Genomic DNA, 18509 nt, shown 5'->3' with positions numbered 1-18509 from the left:
GGCTAGATAGGAAAGATAGAGCAAGTCGTGTGGTGCCAGAGATTGTGACTGAGGATGGGGGCCTAGTTACGGACCCGCAGGAGATAGTGAAGTGTTTCGCCAGTCATTTTCACACCGTGTATTCCTCTGTGTCCGATAGACCGGAGGAGGATTCTCATTTACTACTTCGAGATATAGCCCTTCCAAGCCTTTCTGAGGAGGATAGGGATCTGATGGACTCGGCGATCACGGCGGATGAAATAGCGTTAGCTATGCGCTCCTTACGTTCGGGTAAAGCCATGGGCCCCAATGGTTTGCCAATTGAGTTATATAAGCTTCAGCCCGATAGGATTGCCCCGTATTTGAGGGATATGTTTATGGAGTCCCGCGACGGTGGGTTTCTCCCGCGGGATCAGCGTTTGGCTACCATAGTTGTCATACATAAAGAGGGGAAGCCGCGGAATAAATGTGTGTCGTATCGTCCGATTTCATTGTTGAACGCCGAGCCAAAAATTCTTGCTAAGTTGTTAGCTACTAGACTGATCTTGGCAATCTAGTTCATCCGGATCAATCTGATTTTATCCCGCACCGCAATACGGCACTGAATCTTCGGAGGCTGCATGGTGTTATTGCTGGGGCGGCGACGCTGCGTGAATCGGCCATTTTGGCGTCTTTGGACGCCACTATGGCGTTCGATACTGTGGAATGGCCGTATTTATGGGCAGTGCTGACTAAATTTGGTTTCGGCTCGCAGTTTATTGGCTGGGTGCGGCTTCTTTATGCGGATCCCCTCGCTCAGGTAGTTGTAAATGGCCGCATATCTGTAACGTTTAGTCTCGGGCGCGGCACCCGTCAGGGTTGCCCGCTGTCTCCTCTCCTATTTGCTCCGGCGCTTGAACCGCTGGCTGCGTGGATCCGTTGGGAACCCTCTATGAAGGGTATTTATTGGTCCCCGGAACACGAGGATCGTATCTCCTTATATGCGGATGACATCCTGACCTCTCCCAGAAAGTCCCTGATAGTATTATGCGATGTTTTGATTTCCTTCGGTAAGAACTCTGGTCTGATTATCAACTGGGCGAAATCTTCTCTTTATGTACTTAGTGGAGATGTACCGGTTTTGCCCCGTGGATGTCCTATCCAGATCGTGCAGGAGGGGTTTAAATATCTTGGTATTTTTATTTCAATGGACCCCTTGATCCGGTATGAGAAAAATCTCCTTCCCCCTTTGGAGCGGCTGCGGCGAGACGTGACGAATTGGCGGAAACTTCCCCTTTCATTACTCGGGCGTGCGGCCCTTTTTAAGATGATGTCCCTTCCTCGTTTTTTGTACGCCCTGCAAAATACCCTTGATTTGGTTCCCGGTAATTACTTCCGTATAGTTGAGGGTCTTCAGAGGAAACTGCTGTGGGATGGTAGGCCCCGGATTGCGCTCGCCAAATTGACGCTCCCCTGGTACGACTGGGGTATTGCTCTTCCCGATATCAAACGGTACTATTGGGCGTCGCAGTTGGGGGCCATCAACCATGGTACGTATTGCCCCGGGCCAAACCCAGGTTTTGCTATGGACAGGTGGTTGCTCCATGGAGGTAATTATTATAGGGCATTATACTCTAGATCGGTTTTGTGGTCTCTGACGGGGCCGACGCGGACAGCGGTGCGGGTTTGGCAGGACGCAACCATCGCGTTGGGGTGGAAAGATCGCTTGACTTTGGTGACCCCGCTTTTTGGCTCAGATCGGCTTGGTAGGCTGTGGAACACGAAGGGATTTGACAAGTGGGACCTCATTGGTATTTCTAGGGTGGGAGATCTCTGGGTTAAGGGGCAAGTGAAGTCTTTTGTAGCCCTGCAGGCTGAGTTCAAGCTGGGAGGAACGGAGTACTTCCGTTATGCACAGATCCGTCATGCCCTCGATTCGGTCTTCCCTAAGGGGGTGAAGATACCTGAGTCTACCCCACTGGAGGACCGTGTTCTGGATGGCTATGTACCGGATAGTACCATCTCCCTAGTGTATAAAAAACTGATCAACCATAGAGCAGACCTTTTGTTGCTACTGCGAGATCAATGGACCCGTGACGGTCTGGAACTAGATGATGAAGATTGGCAATCTGCGATCTCCTCACCGAAGGAGGTCGCGATTCCGGCTCGCCTGAGACTGGTCCAACTCAAAATATTACATAGAGTATATGTCACGGGTCCCCGCTTGGTTCAGATGGGTTTTTCTGAGGAGGGTCTGTGTAGGCGGGGTTGTGGCCAGCTGGCCACGTTTATGCACATCATCTGGGAGTGTGGGAAAGTGGCTGATTATTGGTGCAGGGTCCACAGGGTGCTTCAGGAAGTTACGGGTGTCGCACTTTTGCCTGAAGCCAGGCAATGCCTGTTAAATGTTTGGGAGCCCACTGATCATACTGTAGCCGGGAGGCAATGGGTAACCCTGGGAATGATGATTGCTAAACGCAATATTGCACAATTGTGGGGATCCCAGCGGCCTCCTACTATTGAGGGTTCGATAGACGACATGGATTGGTGTATGTTCAGGGAAAAGACTGTATACGTGGCTCGAGGTCGTCCCCGAAAGTGGCATAAAATTTGGGCCCCCTGGAATCGCTATAGAGGAGATATCTGTGTACCACCTGAGACTGTTGTATTTGATCCCCCGATTTCCCCCTGACCTTGACTGCAAAGTATATTTGATGCCTCTTATTACTTCTTCCTCTCCCCTTCACCCCCCCAATCATATTCCCCTTTTATATTGTGGTCTGTGTACTGATGGTCCGCCCTTGTACAATCTATTTGCTTTGTGTACTTTATTGATACCTTGCTGTTTTCTGTGTTTATTTTTAATAAAAAGAAATATTTAAAAAAAAAGAGCATCCCAATTCACCAAATCAAACGCTTATTCTGCATCAACCATCATAATAAGTGCTGAAGTTTGATTGGAATTAAAAAAATGTAGTGCTAGGACTGAAAACCCTGTAATTGTGGACATTAACCTCCCTGCAACAAACCCTGTCTGGTCCTTGTGGATCATTTTTGTGCAACTGGAGTAAAACTATTCGTCCAGACTTTCATTAGAATTTTATAATCAGAACTGAATAAACTGATTGCTCTATACAAATTAATGTCTCTAGGGTTTTTACCCTACTTTACAAAACTGACGATAATAGATTCTTTAACAGCTGAGGGAATCAAAATACCCACTTTCACATAATTAAAAAGCGCAACCAGAGAAGGTGTTAATTCCTGGGCAAACACCTTAAAAAATTCTGTTGGCAGCCCATTGTTTCCACACGCTTTCCCTCCCGACATTGTGGTAAGTGCTAGCTGACTTTCAGCTCCTGAAATACCTACTTGAATCTCCTCTACCTGGATATTTGATAAATGCGGGTGGTTCATGTCATCAAAAGATTGTTGAATTGCCTCTTGCCCCACCATTTATTTAGTAGCATATAACTCGTCATGTGCGCCAGAAAAATTTGGGCAATCCTATCCTTGTCAATCACCAAGGCCCTTGTACCAGGTTCCAGCAATTCAGTAATTAATGCTGCTTCCTGTTTTACTTTAATCGACCAGGCAAAAAATGTGCCTACTATTTGACTCTCTTCGTAAACTCGCTGCTGAAATGTCTGAGAGCTATTTATTTCATCTATAGTAAAAAACTCTCTTAACTCCTGTTTTGCTTTGTTGTGCTGCCTTTGAGCTATATCTCTTCCACTTAGGGAGGCATTCTTCCGCAGCAAAGCAGTTTCGACTGCCAGCTGTAGTTTGGCTATGCGAGTCCTTCAAATTGTTGATGGCGCAGCCATCAAGGCCACCATCTGCCCACTGACTGAGGCCTTAAAGGCCCCCAAACTGAAAAACGTTCCTCTGTGCCCTTATTATCCTGGAAAAAAATATTGTATCTATTTTCTTGAGCTAGTTACCCATTGTTGGTTTGAGAGAAGGAGTCGATCCATCTGCAACCTGGTCCTTATCCTCCTTCCTTCATCTATTTCTATTTCTAGTTGAACCAGGGAGTGGTCTGAAATTGAATTGGCCCCTATATCCGAACCAGAATAGTTCAAAGAATGAGAAGTTAAAAAAAAATAAGTACAAGATGCCGACTGGAATTGTCGGGAGTAGCAGGTATTTTGTAAATCTCCCAGATGGGCTCTGCACCATGGATCAATTAACTTGTAATCTTGCTTTATTACAACTATAACTTTGTTAGTCTTTGGCTTCACTTGTTTTTTATTTTCATTCATAGTGTCCTTTGCCAGATCTTAAATGTAATTAAAATCCCCCCTAAATAATAGGGCCCGTAGCCCCTCTAAGTATATCATTAATCCTCACAATAGATGTAGAGTCATCTATAATTGGTGCATAATAATTGACAAAATGTAAGATTTTACCACTTATACTAACCTTGACCCTTAACCATCGACCATGAGGACCTCCCTGAACTTGGATACACTCCCAATCTAGCCCCTGGCTAAAATATATAGCAACCGGCCCTTACAGCCTCCCTGCAGAGGCAAAATACACCTTAGAAAAAGATTTTGCGATAAAAGGTTTTGGAGTGTTTGTTTTAAGGTGGGTTTCTTGTGGTGAAAAAGAAGCTAACCATCTTTTTAACCCACCGTACTTTTGCTTATTCAATACTCCTTTTATGTTCACCGAAATTATGCAGAGTTTAAAAACCATCTCTGAAATTGTTACTTAGAAACTGCAGTGATCCGTTCAGTATTCTATTTTCCCAGAGCCTGCACACTATGATTCTGCTCATGGTTTCCTTTTTTGCAACCCACACCCACCTATTCCTATACCGTCCCAACTTCTTCACCCCCACAGGAGATGGGAAAAGGCCTGCAAAGACCATCTCCACCTTCCCCCAATTAACTCCCCTGTGGGGTGCCGTGGTGCTGCACCCTTTGTGACCCATTCTCCCCCAATCTCAAGCAGCCTTTCACATTAAGGTCAGTGTTTCTTTTCTATTTTGCAGTGCAGATTTCTCTAAGCAGATGCGGAGTTCCTCTATATTTGTAAACATATGGAACTTTCCTCTCACTAGCACCCTTAATTTTGCCTGCTGAGCTAAAGCATCCTGAGCACCCTGTGCTTTAAAAAGATATAGTAGTTTAACAAACTCTTTTTGCCGAAGTGCAACAGCTGCAGACATATTTGCGAAAATCCGAGAACTGAAAACATCATTGATTGAAAATTGTTTCTTCTGGATAGCTTTAGATACTAGCTGATCTTTGATCCGATATTCAGCAAAGTTAACCAGAATTGTTCGTGCCAGTTTTGAATTGGGAAATGTGTGCGAGGGCACCCTATGCGCTCTTGTTATAGTGAGGTCTCCAGTGAATTCTGGCAGAACATTCTTCTTGATAAAAGTCTTGAACGATTGAAGAGTTTGGATGCCTTCGCTCTCCTCTGGGACCCCCACTATACGCATGTTTGAGCTTCGCAAGTGATTTTCGAGCTCCTCCTCGAATTTACTTTCGAGTGAAGTTTTTTCCTTTTCAAATAAGTTCACCTGTTGCTGCATGCTGTTCAATTGGTCTGCAAGCTGTGTAATTCTTGATTCAGCCTCTTGTATCCTTGCTGGAAAACTGCCCACTGCCTCCTCGATCTTTGAGAGGCACTGATGAAGCGATGCTATCTCATTTGCTTGAGTTATCTTGAGCTCTCTTATTTCATCTGAAATAAGATTTAGCTTGGTTGTAATGTCGCATTGCAGGAGAGTTCCTTCTTCTTGAAGTTTTTCAGACTGCCTGCATTGGGACCTTCTAGTTTCTTTCAGTGTCCGTGCTTGCTACCCTGTGACAACTGGTCCTTCTCTTCTTAACAACTGGAGCTGTGGTTGTGGCTGCGGTAGTGACGCAGACTGTGGTGGCGACTGTGGTGATGACTGTGGTGGTCACTGCGGCTGAGAGTCAACAGAGACACTACTCTCCTTTTGAGGGTACCTATGTCTAGCTTTAACCTCCAAGGGAACTGAGTGCCCCAGGGAGGGTTGATCACTTTGCAAGGGACCAGATTGTATCGCGACCGGAGGCCCTTGCAATGTTGATGATGCGACCAGAGACGCTTTGCCTTTGGAGAATAACGTATACTCCTTAGCATTTTGATAGTTTTGGTTGACCATCTTCTCCTTTGTAAGTTCTCATAGAGGAGAGTATTATTTTCCCTATCTGGCCTCATGTGCCCTCATAATTGGATCAAGATTTTCTGGTGTTTTATCTTGTGAGCCCGGCTTTTCCTCTGGCCTTGTTCCTACATTTTACCATCCCTGTGATATACTCTCAATAGCTGGACCCCTCGTTCAAAGCTCCTTTCTAGGTTCTAGCGCCTCCTCTTCTGAGCTGAAAGAGATAGAGATTATAGTGGACCCGGACCGTGCTTTTTGGCTATGTTCTGCTCTTGCCGCAGCTGATGCTGCCTTCATTTGGGCTGATCGCGTTTTTACTTTGAGGCTTGCGGCTGAATCTACCTTGGCAATTAAGTTTGACAGTTTTAGATGCTTTCCCATTGTTTTAAGTCAAACACGCCTTAGAGAACGGGGGAGGGCAAGGATGAACACCATCAAAACCAACTTCCCTCTATCACAGCCAATCCTCAGCCATATTCACTCCTCTGGTATCACTCCCTTTTTATTAAAAACAATATTCTCTTTTATTCTCCCTTTTCCCCTCCTCCATTCCTACTTCTTTTGGTTAGCACAGAAAAAAAGCGTATCCTCCAGCTACAAATTAAGGAGCGACTATGAGCGAGGGGGTCCGCAATCATTGCCAGCGTGTAGAAGGGGGGGCGACTTCCATTCCTTGCTTCTTTTCCTCCCCTGATCTTACTTTCTGCTCCTTACAGCGCAAGCCTTCAGACAAAATGTTGGGGTTTTTAGCTGGGTTAATTACGCTAAACAGCCAGCAGGCGGGCAGGCAGGATCACCTTTTAACCACTTAACAGACGTGACGCTTCACCTTCTCTCATCCCAATCGGGCCAGCCATCCGTCACCCAACATCTCAACCATTTCTTCACTACAATGCCATCTGGCATGAGGATCGACATGTAAACGCAGCAAGATCCTCTATAAGGCAATCTTTCGCCGAGCCTCGAAAACCCAATTCAAGCGCAACATCTATGAGGCATGCTGACAGCACCTCAGAAACTCTCCACATTGCCGCTGAAGCCGTGAACCCGGAAGCGAAAATGGCCTGAAGACAGGGGGAGGAGCATGACGGTCATTAGCAGCAACACGCTAAGGGCATGCGGTAACTGCCGCCTGCTGACCACCTTTGAACTGTAATGAGTGTGATAGCTTGATGGAGGGTGGGCTCTCAGCTACGGTTGAATGCGTTAATTGATATCTGTGGTGCTGGCAGGCAGCTGCACCACCACACGAACATGTCCCGGATACGTTGGCCAATCTACTGCTCCCCAGATGTACGATTGAACTACTGGCTGCTCCATTACTTGATGCTCTACCTTGATGTGATTGACTGTTCCTGAACATTTTGCTTGCTTATTGTACCCTAAGATATTGTGTATTGTCTGATTAAATGCAAATAAATAAGAATATTTTGAAAAAAAGATAGAAACTGAAATTGTCTATTTTGGTAGTGGGTGTGCACGGACTAATTTTCTGATTAGTTAGATTTTAAGACTAGGAGTTTGATTTTTGTTGTTCTGTTAAATGTCCTTTGCTGCCGTATACATTTTCTTTTTTGATTTTAATGATTGGGTTCATTGTAACATTTCAAAATATGATAAACTGGATCATGTCTCTTGTGTATGGTAAGCAGTAAACAATTACTAGCCTGGAATATCCATAGATCATATTTAGAGATTCCTCTTATGAGAACATGTAATACTACAGGATATTTGAATACACTTTATTACAGGACATTTTTACTCTTTTTGCAGAGACTTTAAGATTGACAGTGCTGCTGGTGAGAAAAAACACATAAAAGGAGGAGATGCACATATAATGATGGGTGAAGGGTATGTATATCATGTTTTATGCTACACAGCCTGTTCACAGGGAATTACATTTACAAAATTGATAACAGACATTTCATAATAATCTCCTCTGGCTGTATTGTTACTGTGTTATGATTGTTCTGTTTCTTACAATATCAGAAGTAACTTAAGCAATAACTTCTACTTTCACAAATACTGAACAAAGTTCTACTCAGTAACAACAACTGTGTGTGGTGTGGCTTGACTGCCTAAGATGGTGGGCACAATTTGGTGAGGCTCCATATGCATGCAACATCCTGTTGATTCCGACCCCTTCGGCTCATGGTTTGCTTGGTTCTTGAGTATAAGTGTGCAGCTGGTGTGATGAACCTCTGCAGCGGCTGCGCATGTCTCTCCAGGTACATTGACTTGGTGCGTGTCCTGTGGCTGGGCTGGGAAGGGAGTATGGGTCTGGAAGTATGACGGGCCCCTGGGACAAGATAGTGGCCATATTGGCATCCGTGGAAGAGTAGGCTGGGAGTGAATCCCAGCGTCCTGGATACCGTTCACAGAAGAACTCAGTTTGGGGTCAGGGTAACAGCTGTCATCCTGCATTTTGACATGGGCTGCTGCCTGACCTGGGTGGAAGATCCCTCTTGGCAGGGGGTGGAGGTTGCAAATCACACATTAGCAGGTTAAAAGGCGCTGGGGGTAATACAAAACCTTGTTTAACAAACCTTGCTCAATGTTTAGTATCTTTTTGGAGACTGTAGTGTAATTTCTTAGTTTAACTCTGACCCAGGTATCAGAATAAAGCAATTGAATACCATGGAGTAAAGTTTCCAGGCTCCCAGGCTTCAAGCTTAAACCAGAGCAGCTAGCTATTGATGTGGTCAAAAGCCTTGCTGTAATCCAGAAAGCAGCAATAAACTAACCTCTTTTTCCTTATCTGCTTTGTCACCTGCATCCTGATAGCCACAAGATTATCAATGGTGCTCACTCTGGGTCTGAACATGGTTTGATTCAGAGAAAACAGATTATTTGAGCTTGCCCAAGCATCCAAGTCTTCCAGAAGAAGGGAGGCAAATATTTGGCCTCTACATCCACAAGGGCTATGAGGTTCGCCCTTAGGCCCTTTTTTCTAAATGGGATGGCGGATCGATCCTTGCCAAGATGAAGGGATGGATTCGGTGATAAAGCAGATGTTGAACAAGTTTCCATCAGCATGGACCAAGGGTCCTGCTGGTACTCTGAGGCAGGGATACCACTGGGGCCGGGAGCAGCATCAGCTCTGCTTTTCTGGATCAGGTTTGCTGTTCTTTTGGTCGTAAAAGATGAAGCATCTTGAGAGGTTTGTGAATCTGATACATGAGGCCTTCAATGGGATAGATTCGCCTTTCTTTTTCTTTTCTTTTTTAATTGAGCAGAAACATAGATAAACTAAGGAATTAACACAATCAGTTTGACAAATGTACATCACTGTGTTAAATATTGATTTGAACACAATAAATAGTTTTACCCAGGAACTTCTTTTCCTTAAAGTGTGACATGCTAGATCAATTTGACAAATGTACATCACTGTATTAGATATCAACTTTAACATAAAATCTTTTTTTTCCCCCGAGAACCTCTTTTCCTTAAAGTGCAACATGCTAAATCATCATCTATTTTTTGGTGTTAAACTTCAATCTTCAAGTAAGGCTTAATACAAAAAATGTCATCATCCACCAACTACTATAAAGTGCAGGGCTTTCGAATCCAATACAACCCATAAAGTACAATGCCAGCTGCCCCATTTATTTCCATACAGGAGTGTATCTTCTATGGCAGCGACTGTCTTAACATAGGCTTTTTTAAATATGACTTTCCTTAAAGTGCAACGTGCCAATTCATCATCTGTATATGGTGTTGAGCCTTAATCTTCAATACAAGCTTACTAAAGTGCAACCAATTCCAATTTGATAAAGATCAGTGCTTTCAAACCCTGATAACAATCTGTTTCAAACCCATAAAGTGCATTTTTTATACTGATAGAAATTTAGGATTATCTTACAGCCCCACTATTCTAGATGATTTCCTACTGCTCCATATTACCATACAATAGTAAATCTTTTCATGACACCGACTCTCTTAGCATAAGCTTCTTCAAATTTCCTTCTTCGCATCATTTTATTAAACCACTCCGAATAGGTGGGTACCTTGGGGGACCTCAAGTTCTGAAGTATCAGAGAGCGCTTAACAAGGGAAGAAATTACTATAAATGTCTTTTCCCCACTCAACGTTGCTAAATTTTGGCTCTGACTAATGGTACCAAAGAGTGCTATAGCTGCCTCAGGATCCAGTCTTTTCTGCAATCCACGGCTTAGAGCAGCAAAGATTCATTCCCAAAATTGTCCTAACTTCCGACAGGTAAAAGAAGTGTGGAACCAGCCTCCATCACCTACTACTGGCAGCAAAAGCAACTATCCTCTATTTCTGGTTGCATCCTATGAAGTCCTTTGGGGATATAGTAGGCCATCCAGCATGACAAAAAAGCCATTCTTTTCAAATTGGCTGCTCTTAAAGCCTTGCTGCCAAGTTGCGAAATGGCTTGCCAGTCCCAATTTGAGAATATACATTGTGTCTCCTCTGTCACTTTTTCTAGGAATTTATTAACCACCATTGACTCCCCTTGGGACCGTAGAAGGCAATACCAATTTCCCACCCCCCTTTACTTTGCTCTGAATAGACCAGCCATAAGCGGAGATGGGCCAGAACTAGATGGAAGACAGTACTTATTTAAAAGAAATGAAATCCGAATAAATCCCCCAAAAAACATATTCCGGCCACCACACCTGCCTTGGACCTCTTGCCAGGTGATACCTCTGCCACCAACTATAAAATGACCCAACTCTTTAAAACCGTTGTCGTTCCAGAACCTTAGATGACTGCTCTGGATTTGGAGGCCCATAGTTTTAGTTTTACATTCTGTAAGTTTTTTTTTTTTAAATCTGTTTATTATTATAACACAAGAGGAAAAATATACATAACGGGTGTCATTAAACGAAATACAGCACAGCTGTGGACGGGCAAATGAAGGGACAAAATACTGTACAGTCACAAGCAGCAGAAAGAGCAATACAGCGTGAAACAGAAGCAAAACAATTGAATAGCAATGACCGCAAGCACCCCTCAACAGTACCCGCCCACCAGGAGTACAGGATATACGATGCAAACATGTGACACCCAGATACGTTTAGGCAAAAATCAGGAAAATACGCCACATCTCTTGTGAAGAAGGGAAAAGGGACATAGAATGGTCATAGAAAATAATAAAGGAAAAAAAAAAAACGCAACCCCCCACCCTACACCCCTGCAGATGGCTACGACCTAACCCCACTAGCAGCGTGTCTGTCGCCCCCTAAACTACACCCCAAGGAAGGGAAAAAGGTGGAGGAGGAGAATATTACAAGACGATACGAGCTCCCGGACTCCCATCCCCCCGCCAGAAGCAGACACCCCGTACCGTAGTGTTAAGCAAGTTATAGCAAAGCAAGGGACAGTCCATAGGGGAGCCGCAATCAGTAAAAGGACCATTCCGCCCGACCCTCGTCACCACAGAGGCCACAAATCCCGCCCCGAGCACATCAGACAAATAACAATCATACACTCAGATTCACGTCTGGCCCCCGTTCCCACAGATACACCCAACAAAGACAAAAGAAACATGGCATCAAAAGTCCAATCAAGTTCAGCCCAAACCCTCACGTTCCATCACGAAGACCCCGTATAATACAAATAGCTCATTGCGATTCTCCACGCGGGCTCTGTCAATCCAAACCGCCAGCACCACAAAGATAACCGAAAATAGTAGAGTGTCAACGTCAATTCGAAAGGAGGGAAAACCGGATAAGCGACCACCGAGTCCAAAAGTCAAAGCAAGTCACTGCCCACCATCGATGAATCAGCAAAGCGGTTTCGATCACTCACGAAAAGAGGCAAAAGTGTAATCCTACAGACGTAGGAGAAGTCACAATGGCGCACGAAGATAGCCACATCCGTCTCGGCTGGGGTTGACATAGGGCTAGATTCACTTCCAGTTCTCTCGAGCCGCCGCCATCTTAGGGTTGCGGGAAATTTTCATGGCACAGAATGCTCTCCCAGCCATATTGATATCATTTGGAAGAACACATTAACCCTGGCCTGTCCTTACAGGTCTCCCTGGTACAGATCGTCCATTTATTCGCTCAGCATCAGAGGTAATAGCACAAAACGTCCAAGCAAGGCCGGAGATCAGCAGACAAAGACAAAATGGACGTCGCCAGCCACCAACAAAGCTGTCGCAACTCGCAGCCATCTCTCCACCAACAGTCCCGGGACTCGCACTCCACAGCAGGGAAGCAATGGCGAGAAAGGAGGGGGAAGATATATGAGCCAGCCGTCGATTAAACACTTCCTGAGGTGGTCGAGACAGTACAAAAGACCAAGCCGCCGTCTGTTGTCCAGAAAAGGATCCGCCAGAATAATCCACACACACGGAAGGCTGCCCATGGGTCACGACAGAATCCGGGGGCACCAGCCCCCCTCCGTACACCCCAGCGGCCACAACACCACCAGTAGAGATAGTGAGGGGCAGGACTGCGATCAGCCGGGACCCATCCGATCGTGATGTCTCCAACGTGTGCACAATCTCGTCGAGCTTCCTCCCCAACGCTAGGGAGCCATGTTCCCAGGCAGACCGAAAGTCCCCCAGAGCGGCAAAAATATCACCATATGATAGCGTATCTCCCATCTCCTGTGTCGACACTCCGCTTGACATCGCACACTCCCCACCTAGCTGTACCACAATAGTCGGGACAACACACTCCATCCCATCCAGGCAGCCATCGGGCGTTTCCAACGTGAGAGGAGAATGGGAGCCAGCCATGGGCGATTGCAATCTAATCGGACCACCTTCTGATGCGCGGTAACAGTATGAGCCGGCATCTGAAAAGCGGTCTCTGAGTGTGTCCATCCCCGCTCCGACTAAGCGACAACGGGAAGTTCGGGAGCGGTCCGCGAAAACCGGGCGGGTTTGCAGCCCGTTTCGGAGTAGCCCACCCCCGATAAGCCGACTGTTTTCAGGCTTGCCCGCAGTCCGTCACAGCAGGGACTCTCCCCGAGCACCACAATTAGTCCAGGGAGCGTGCACAATGAAGTTCAGGCCAACAGCCACTACACTCCGGCAGATCGACTCCACCCAGGTAAGGGTGACCGCTGTTGTCAATTCAGCGCCCGGCCACGTAGCTCACTCGAGGTCCCGGTTCCAGGGTCACCAGGGCCGCGACTTTCCGGATCACGTTTCTCCGGCTGTGGGGCTGGCAGAGATCTCTGGAGCACACGATCGACATCAGGCCGCATTCAGACGCATACATCCACAGCGTAGTCACAGGATTGTGTGCAGGATATCCGTGCGGGGCCTGGAGATCCGCGGAGCCGGGAGCCTACGCAACCGTCCCGTTCGCCATCTTGGCTCCTCCCCTCATTCTGTAAGTTTTAAGTAGTCATACCCTGTGGAACAAGCATGCTTAGAAGAAAAAAGTCTGACGTCTAGCACTATACTCCTGCAGTCTTGTACCTTGTTTTTTGGGGTGTTTTGCTGCACCATTTTGTCAAAAAAGAAATTATCAGCAGATCCCTTACAGTCGATTAAGCGAAGTATTATATCTAGAAAGGCTGCTTTGTAAAATGTACTGACTTAGGGAATTGTTAAAATTGTGGTCTTATTATGGTTGATTTTATACCCTCCAATTAATTAAAATTGTACAAATTCTGCTAGTGCTGTTTCAATAGTCTTTCTTTCAGGACTGAGATAGAGTATAATGTCATCCGCAAATAACTTAAATTTTGACATTCCTAATATTGATGTTTTTATCGCCACATTGTTTCGAATCCTGGTGGCCAGCAGTTCAATAACAAAAGTAAGAGCATGGGGACAGACGGCAACCTTGCCTGGTTCCCTGATTTACATTTCTGTCCTAACCAGGTTTGAGTTAATAAAAACCTGTGCCTGTACCCCTTGATAAATATTACCTAACATATTGATAACCTGGGGGGGGGGGATCCCAAACCTGCTAAGACCATGAAAAAGAGCATCTCAATTCATCAAATCAAATGCTTTTTCTGCATCAACTATCATAATAAATGCTGGAGTTTGATTGGTATTAAAAAAATCGAGTGCTAGGACTGAAAACCCTGTATTTGTGGACATTAACCTCCCTGCAACAAACTCTGTCTGGTCCTTGTGGATCATTTTTTTGCAACTGGAGTAAAACGATTCGTCCAGACTTTCTTTAGAATTTTATAATCAGAATTGAGTAAACTGATCGGTCTATACAAATTTATGTCTCTCTGATTTTTACCCTTCTTTACAAAACTGACAATAATAGATTCTTTAAAAGCAGAGGGAACCAAACCACCCGCTTTCACATAATTAAAAAGCGCAAACAGAAAGGGTGTTAATTCCTCGGCAAACACCTTAAAAAGTGGAGAAGTGTGGCTCACTGGTTAGAGGAGGCAGACCTGGAAGCAGAGGTCAGCCCGGGCCCAGGGTTCAATTCCCGGCTCGGCGGGGTCTTGAGTCCTAAAATGTCCATGGACTCGACATTTCTCGCTCCGGTGCCTACTCGATTCATGGGTTCACACTCTGCGACTCTGGGCAATAGCGTGCTTAATCTCCACAACGGCCCCTCGCGGCGGGATGCCTGGCTTTCACCTTGTGGATACCCTGCCAGGGTTATCTCACAGGGGAATACCAGGACGGGTTCCCTAAGCAAGCGCTTAGAAACCGCTTGGTGATTTGCGCTATATAAATTCCTATACATTTACATTTACATTAAAAAAATTCTGTTGGCAGCCAATCGTTTCCACACGCTTTTCCTTCTGACATTGTGGTTAGTGCTAGCTGAATTTCGGCTGCTGAAATATCTACTTGAATGTCCTCTGCCTGGATATTTGATAAATGCGGGAGGTTCATGTCATCAAAGTATTGTTGAATTGCCTCTTGCCCCACCATATATTTAGAAGCATATAGCTCGTCATAGTGCACCAGAAAACTTTGGGCAATCCTATTCTTGTCAATCACCAAGGCCCTTGTACCAGGTTCCAGAAATTCAGTAATTAATGCTGCTTTCTGTTTTACTTTAATCGACCAGGCTAAAGATTTGCCTACCATTTGACTCTCTTCGTCAACTCACTGCTGAAATGTCTGAGAGCTATTTATTTCATCTATAGTTACAAAAAACTCTCTTAACTCCTGTTTTGCTTTGTTGAGATGCCTCTCAGCTATATCTCTTCTCCTTAGGGAGGCATTCTTCCGCAGCAAATCAGTATCGACTGCCAGCTGTAGTTCGGCTATGCGAGTCATTCCATTTGTTGACGATGCAGCCATGAAGGCCACAATTTGCCCACGGACTGGGGCCTTAAAGGCCCCACAAACTAAAAAATGTTCCGCTGTGCCCTTATTATCCTGGAAAAATTCTTATATTCATTTTCTTGTGCTAGTTACCCATTGTTGGCTGGAGAGAAGGAGTTGATCCATCTGCCACCTGGACCTTATCCTCCTTCCTTCATCTATTTCTATTTCTAATGTAACCAATGAGTGGTCTGAAAATGAATTGGCCCCTATGTCCGAACCAGAATATTTCAAAGAACGAGAAGTTAAAATAAAATCAATACAAGATGCCGACTGGAATTGTCGGGAGTAGCAGGTATATTGTAAATCTTCCCGATGGGGTCTGTGCCATGGATCAATTATCTGATATTCTTGCTTTATTACTTCTATAACTTTTTTAATCTTTGGCTTCAGTTGTTTTTTATTTTTTATTCGAAGTGTCCTTTGCCAATTCTTGAATGTAATTAAAATCCCCCCTAAATAATAGGGCCCGTAGCTCCTCCAAGTATATAATTAATCCTCACATTAGATGTAGGGTCATCTATAATTGGTGCATAAATTAATAATTTACAAAATTTAAGATGTTACCATTTATACTAACCGTGACCCCTAAGCATAGACCATGCCAATCTCTCTGAACGTGGATAAACTCCCAATCTATGTATAGCAGAGTGTTTGTTTTAAGGTGGGTTTCTTGAAGGAAGAGGACTTGTGGTGAAAAAGAAGCTAACCATCTTTTAAACCCACCGTACTTCTGTTTATTCAATACTTCATTTACGTTCACCGAAATTATGCAGAGTTTAGAAACCATCTCTGAGATTGTTACTTAGAAACTGCTGTGATCCGTTCAGTATTCTATTTTCCCAAAACCTACCCACTATGATTCTGCTCATGTTTTCTATTTTACAACCCACACCCACCTACTCCTACCCCCTCCCAATTCCTCCCCCCCCCCAGAAGATGGGAAAAGGCCCGCAAAGCCCATCTCCACCCTCCCCCAATTAATTCCCCTGTGGGGTGCCATGGTGCTGCAGCCTGTTTGACCTGTCCCCCAACCTAAAGCAGCCTTTCACATTAAACCTAGTGTATCTTTTCAATTTTGCAGTGGAGATTTCTCTCAGAAGATCCTGAGCTTCCTCAATATTTGCAAATATATGGAACATGCCTCTCACTAGCACCCTTAAATTTGGCAGCTGAGCTATTGCGGCCAGAGCTCCCTGTGCTTTAAAAAGATATAGTTGTTTAACAAACTCTTTTCGCCGATGTGCGACAGCTGCAGACATATGTGCGAAAATCCGACAACTGGAAACATCATTATCCAAATTGGGTGCAAGGGATAATCAAGCGCTCTTACAGCTTTCACACTATTTATTTCAATATACAAATTAACACTCATTGTCATGCGGTGCCTTCAACTTGGGGAATAACACCCAAATAAGCCCCCAAAAACTGAATCAAGGATTGATTAAACTATTCACAGTTGTTGACGCACACACATACTATTATAAATCACAGTATAGTAATGTGTCAAAATAGAACAATAATAGGTTGGGCTTCTGTTCTTTCTTTTATTTTCAATGGATCTTCCACTCCCAATGCATTTCGTTGCTATAGGGATTGACACAAACAACTTCCTCAGGACTTAAAACTCCATTCAAATCAATTGTCTCTCAAAGGTCATATCCACCACTCAAAATTCTGTTCTACAGCTTATAATGTCCAATTTTTTTTTTAAGTTGTTTTCATTAATAACAATAAGAGGGCTTCTGATAGATAAGTGGTACATATAGCATGATAGGCGAGTCAATGTACAAGGCAGTGTAAATACAGTTTGCAAAACATTCAAATAACAGTGTTCCAAATCCATTGGTACGGTCCCATAGCCCCCCACCCCCTCCCACCTAAAATTCAGAATCACTTTCCTCAGCTGGTCTCGGTGGATCGCACAGATGTCCTCTGTATTCATTCCAGGCACCCCAGATGTTATCCCATTTCCGTGGACAACCCCGATGTAGGTATACCACTCTCTCCGCCAACATAGCAGCATCTAAATCTGTGCACCAGTCCCTCAACGTGGGTATCTCCGCAGCCCCCCAATATTTGGCGATATTTCGCTTGGCAAACATTATACCCAACGTCACCCAGTCTTGAGCAGGGTGGGTAAGGTCGTTCGGGTCCCAGATGTTCAATAAACAACACCGTGGCTTAGGGAGCACAGTTGCATTGACCAGCTGCGACATCGTCCTCATGACTTTAGCCCAGTAGGCAGCGACCCGGGGCACTGCCATATGGTGTGAAAGAATGTTCCTTCCTCCCCGCAGCCCCTTAGACAAAAGCTGTGTGTGGCGCGCCCTATGGTGTGCAGAGTAGTCCTAGTGTAGTATGCTTGGTGAAGTATTTTCAACTGTATCAGGCGGAGCCTAGAGGGTATGGCCACTTCTCGTGGGGAAGAGAGCGCAGTCTGCCAGTCCGCCTTGTCAAAGTCCCCCAAGTCTCCAGCCCAACTGTGCCTTAATTTCAAGGTGGGATCAGGTAAATTGTTAACTAACTTGCGATATGTGAAAGATGTCGCTTTTTTTATGCATATGTTCAGTGAGTAGCCTGTCTTCCAGTGGGGTCGATTCAGGCAAGTCCGTGTTTGGCGGGATAACCGACCGTAGGGCATGGCTGATCTGTACATATCTAAATCTTTCAGTGGGTGCTAATTCGTATTAAGTTTGAAGCTGGTCAAATGGTATGATTGTACCCCTCCTCCTTAGGTCGCCTACCGTGGAGATGCCTATCAGGTCCCATTCCCGAAACCCTTTGCTTTTGCGTAGTTTGCCCAGTCTGTGTGTAGCACACAGTAGAGTCATCTGGGTAATTGTGTCCCTGCACTTGAGACGAATCTGCGCAGCGTACCAAATGCCTACTGTGTGTGCTGTTGGGCCAAGGTGGGATGCCGTGCCCTGTTTGTCGTACAATACAGAGAGAGTCCCGGACTCCCCAATCTCATATCGGCCCGTCTGGAATGCCGGCTCCGTTTGTGATACAAAAGGGGGTGGTGATGGACGGAGCATCTGAATCAATCAAAGTTTGTGAGGCGTGGAGCCATTGGTTTATTATTTTTAAGTGGGCGGCCCATAATGTCCGATTTTTAATGCTGGTAAGTGACCTCCTACTTTAGGTAATTGTGTA

The 18509-nt window shown here is 45.1% G+C and overlaps 1 protein-coding gene across 1 annotated transcript in view; it reads left to right on the top strand.

Annotated features, from left to right (window-relative positions):
- Positions 1–18509, top strand: part of LOC144762755 (uncharacterized) — an 842179-nt gene that overhangs the window by 624461 nt on the left and 199209 nt on the right. The window contains exon 28 of the mRNA XM_078648006.1: positions 7886–7963. Within this exon, the coding sequence (XP_078504132.1) occupies positions 7886–7963 (78 nt within the window). The remainder of the gene's footprint in view (positions 1–7885; positions 7964–18509) is intronic.

Source organism: Lissotriton helveticus, chromosome 6 (assembly GCF_964261635.1).
Source record: "Lissotriton helveticus chromosome 6, aLisHel1.1, whole genome shotgun sequence".
NCBI lineage: Eukaryota > Metazoa > Chordata > Amphibia > Caudata > Salamandridae > Lissotriton > Lissotriton helveticus.
Note: the sequence above shows the minus strand (reverse complement) of the source record. Positions and strands in the feature narration are given on the sequence as shown.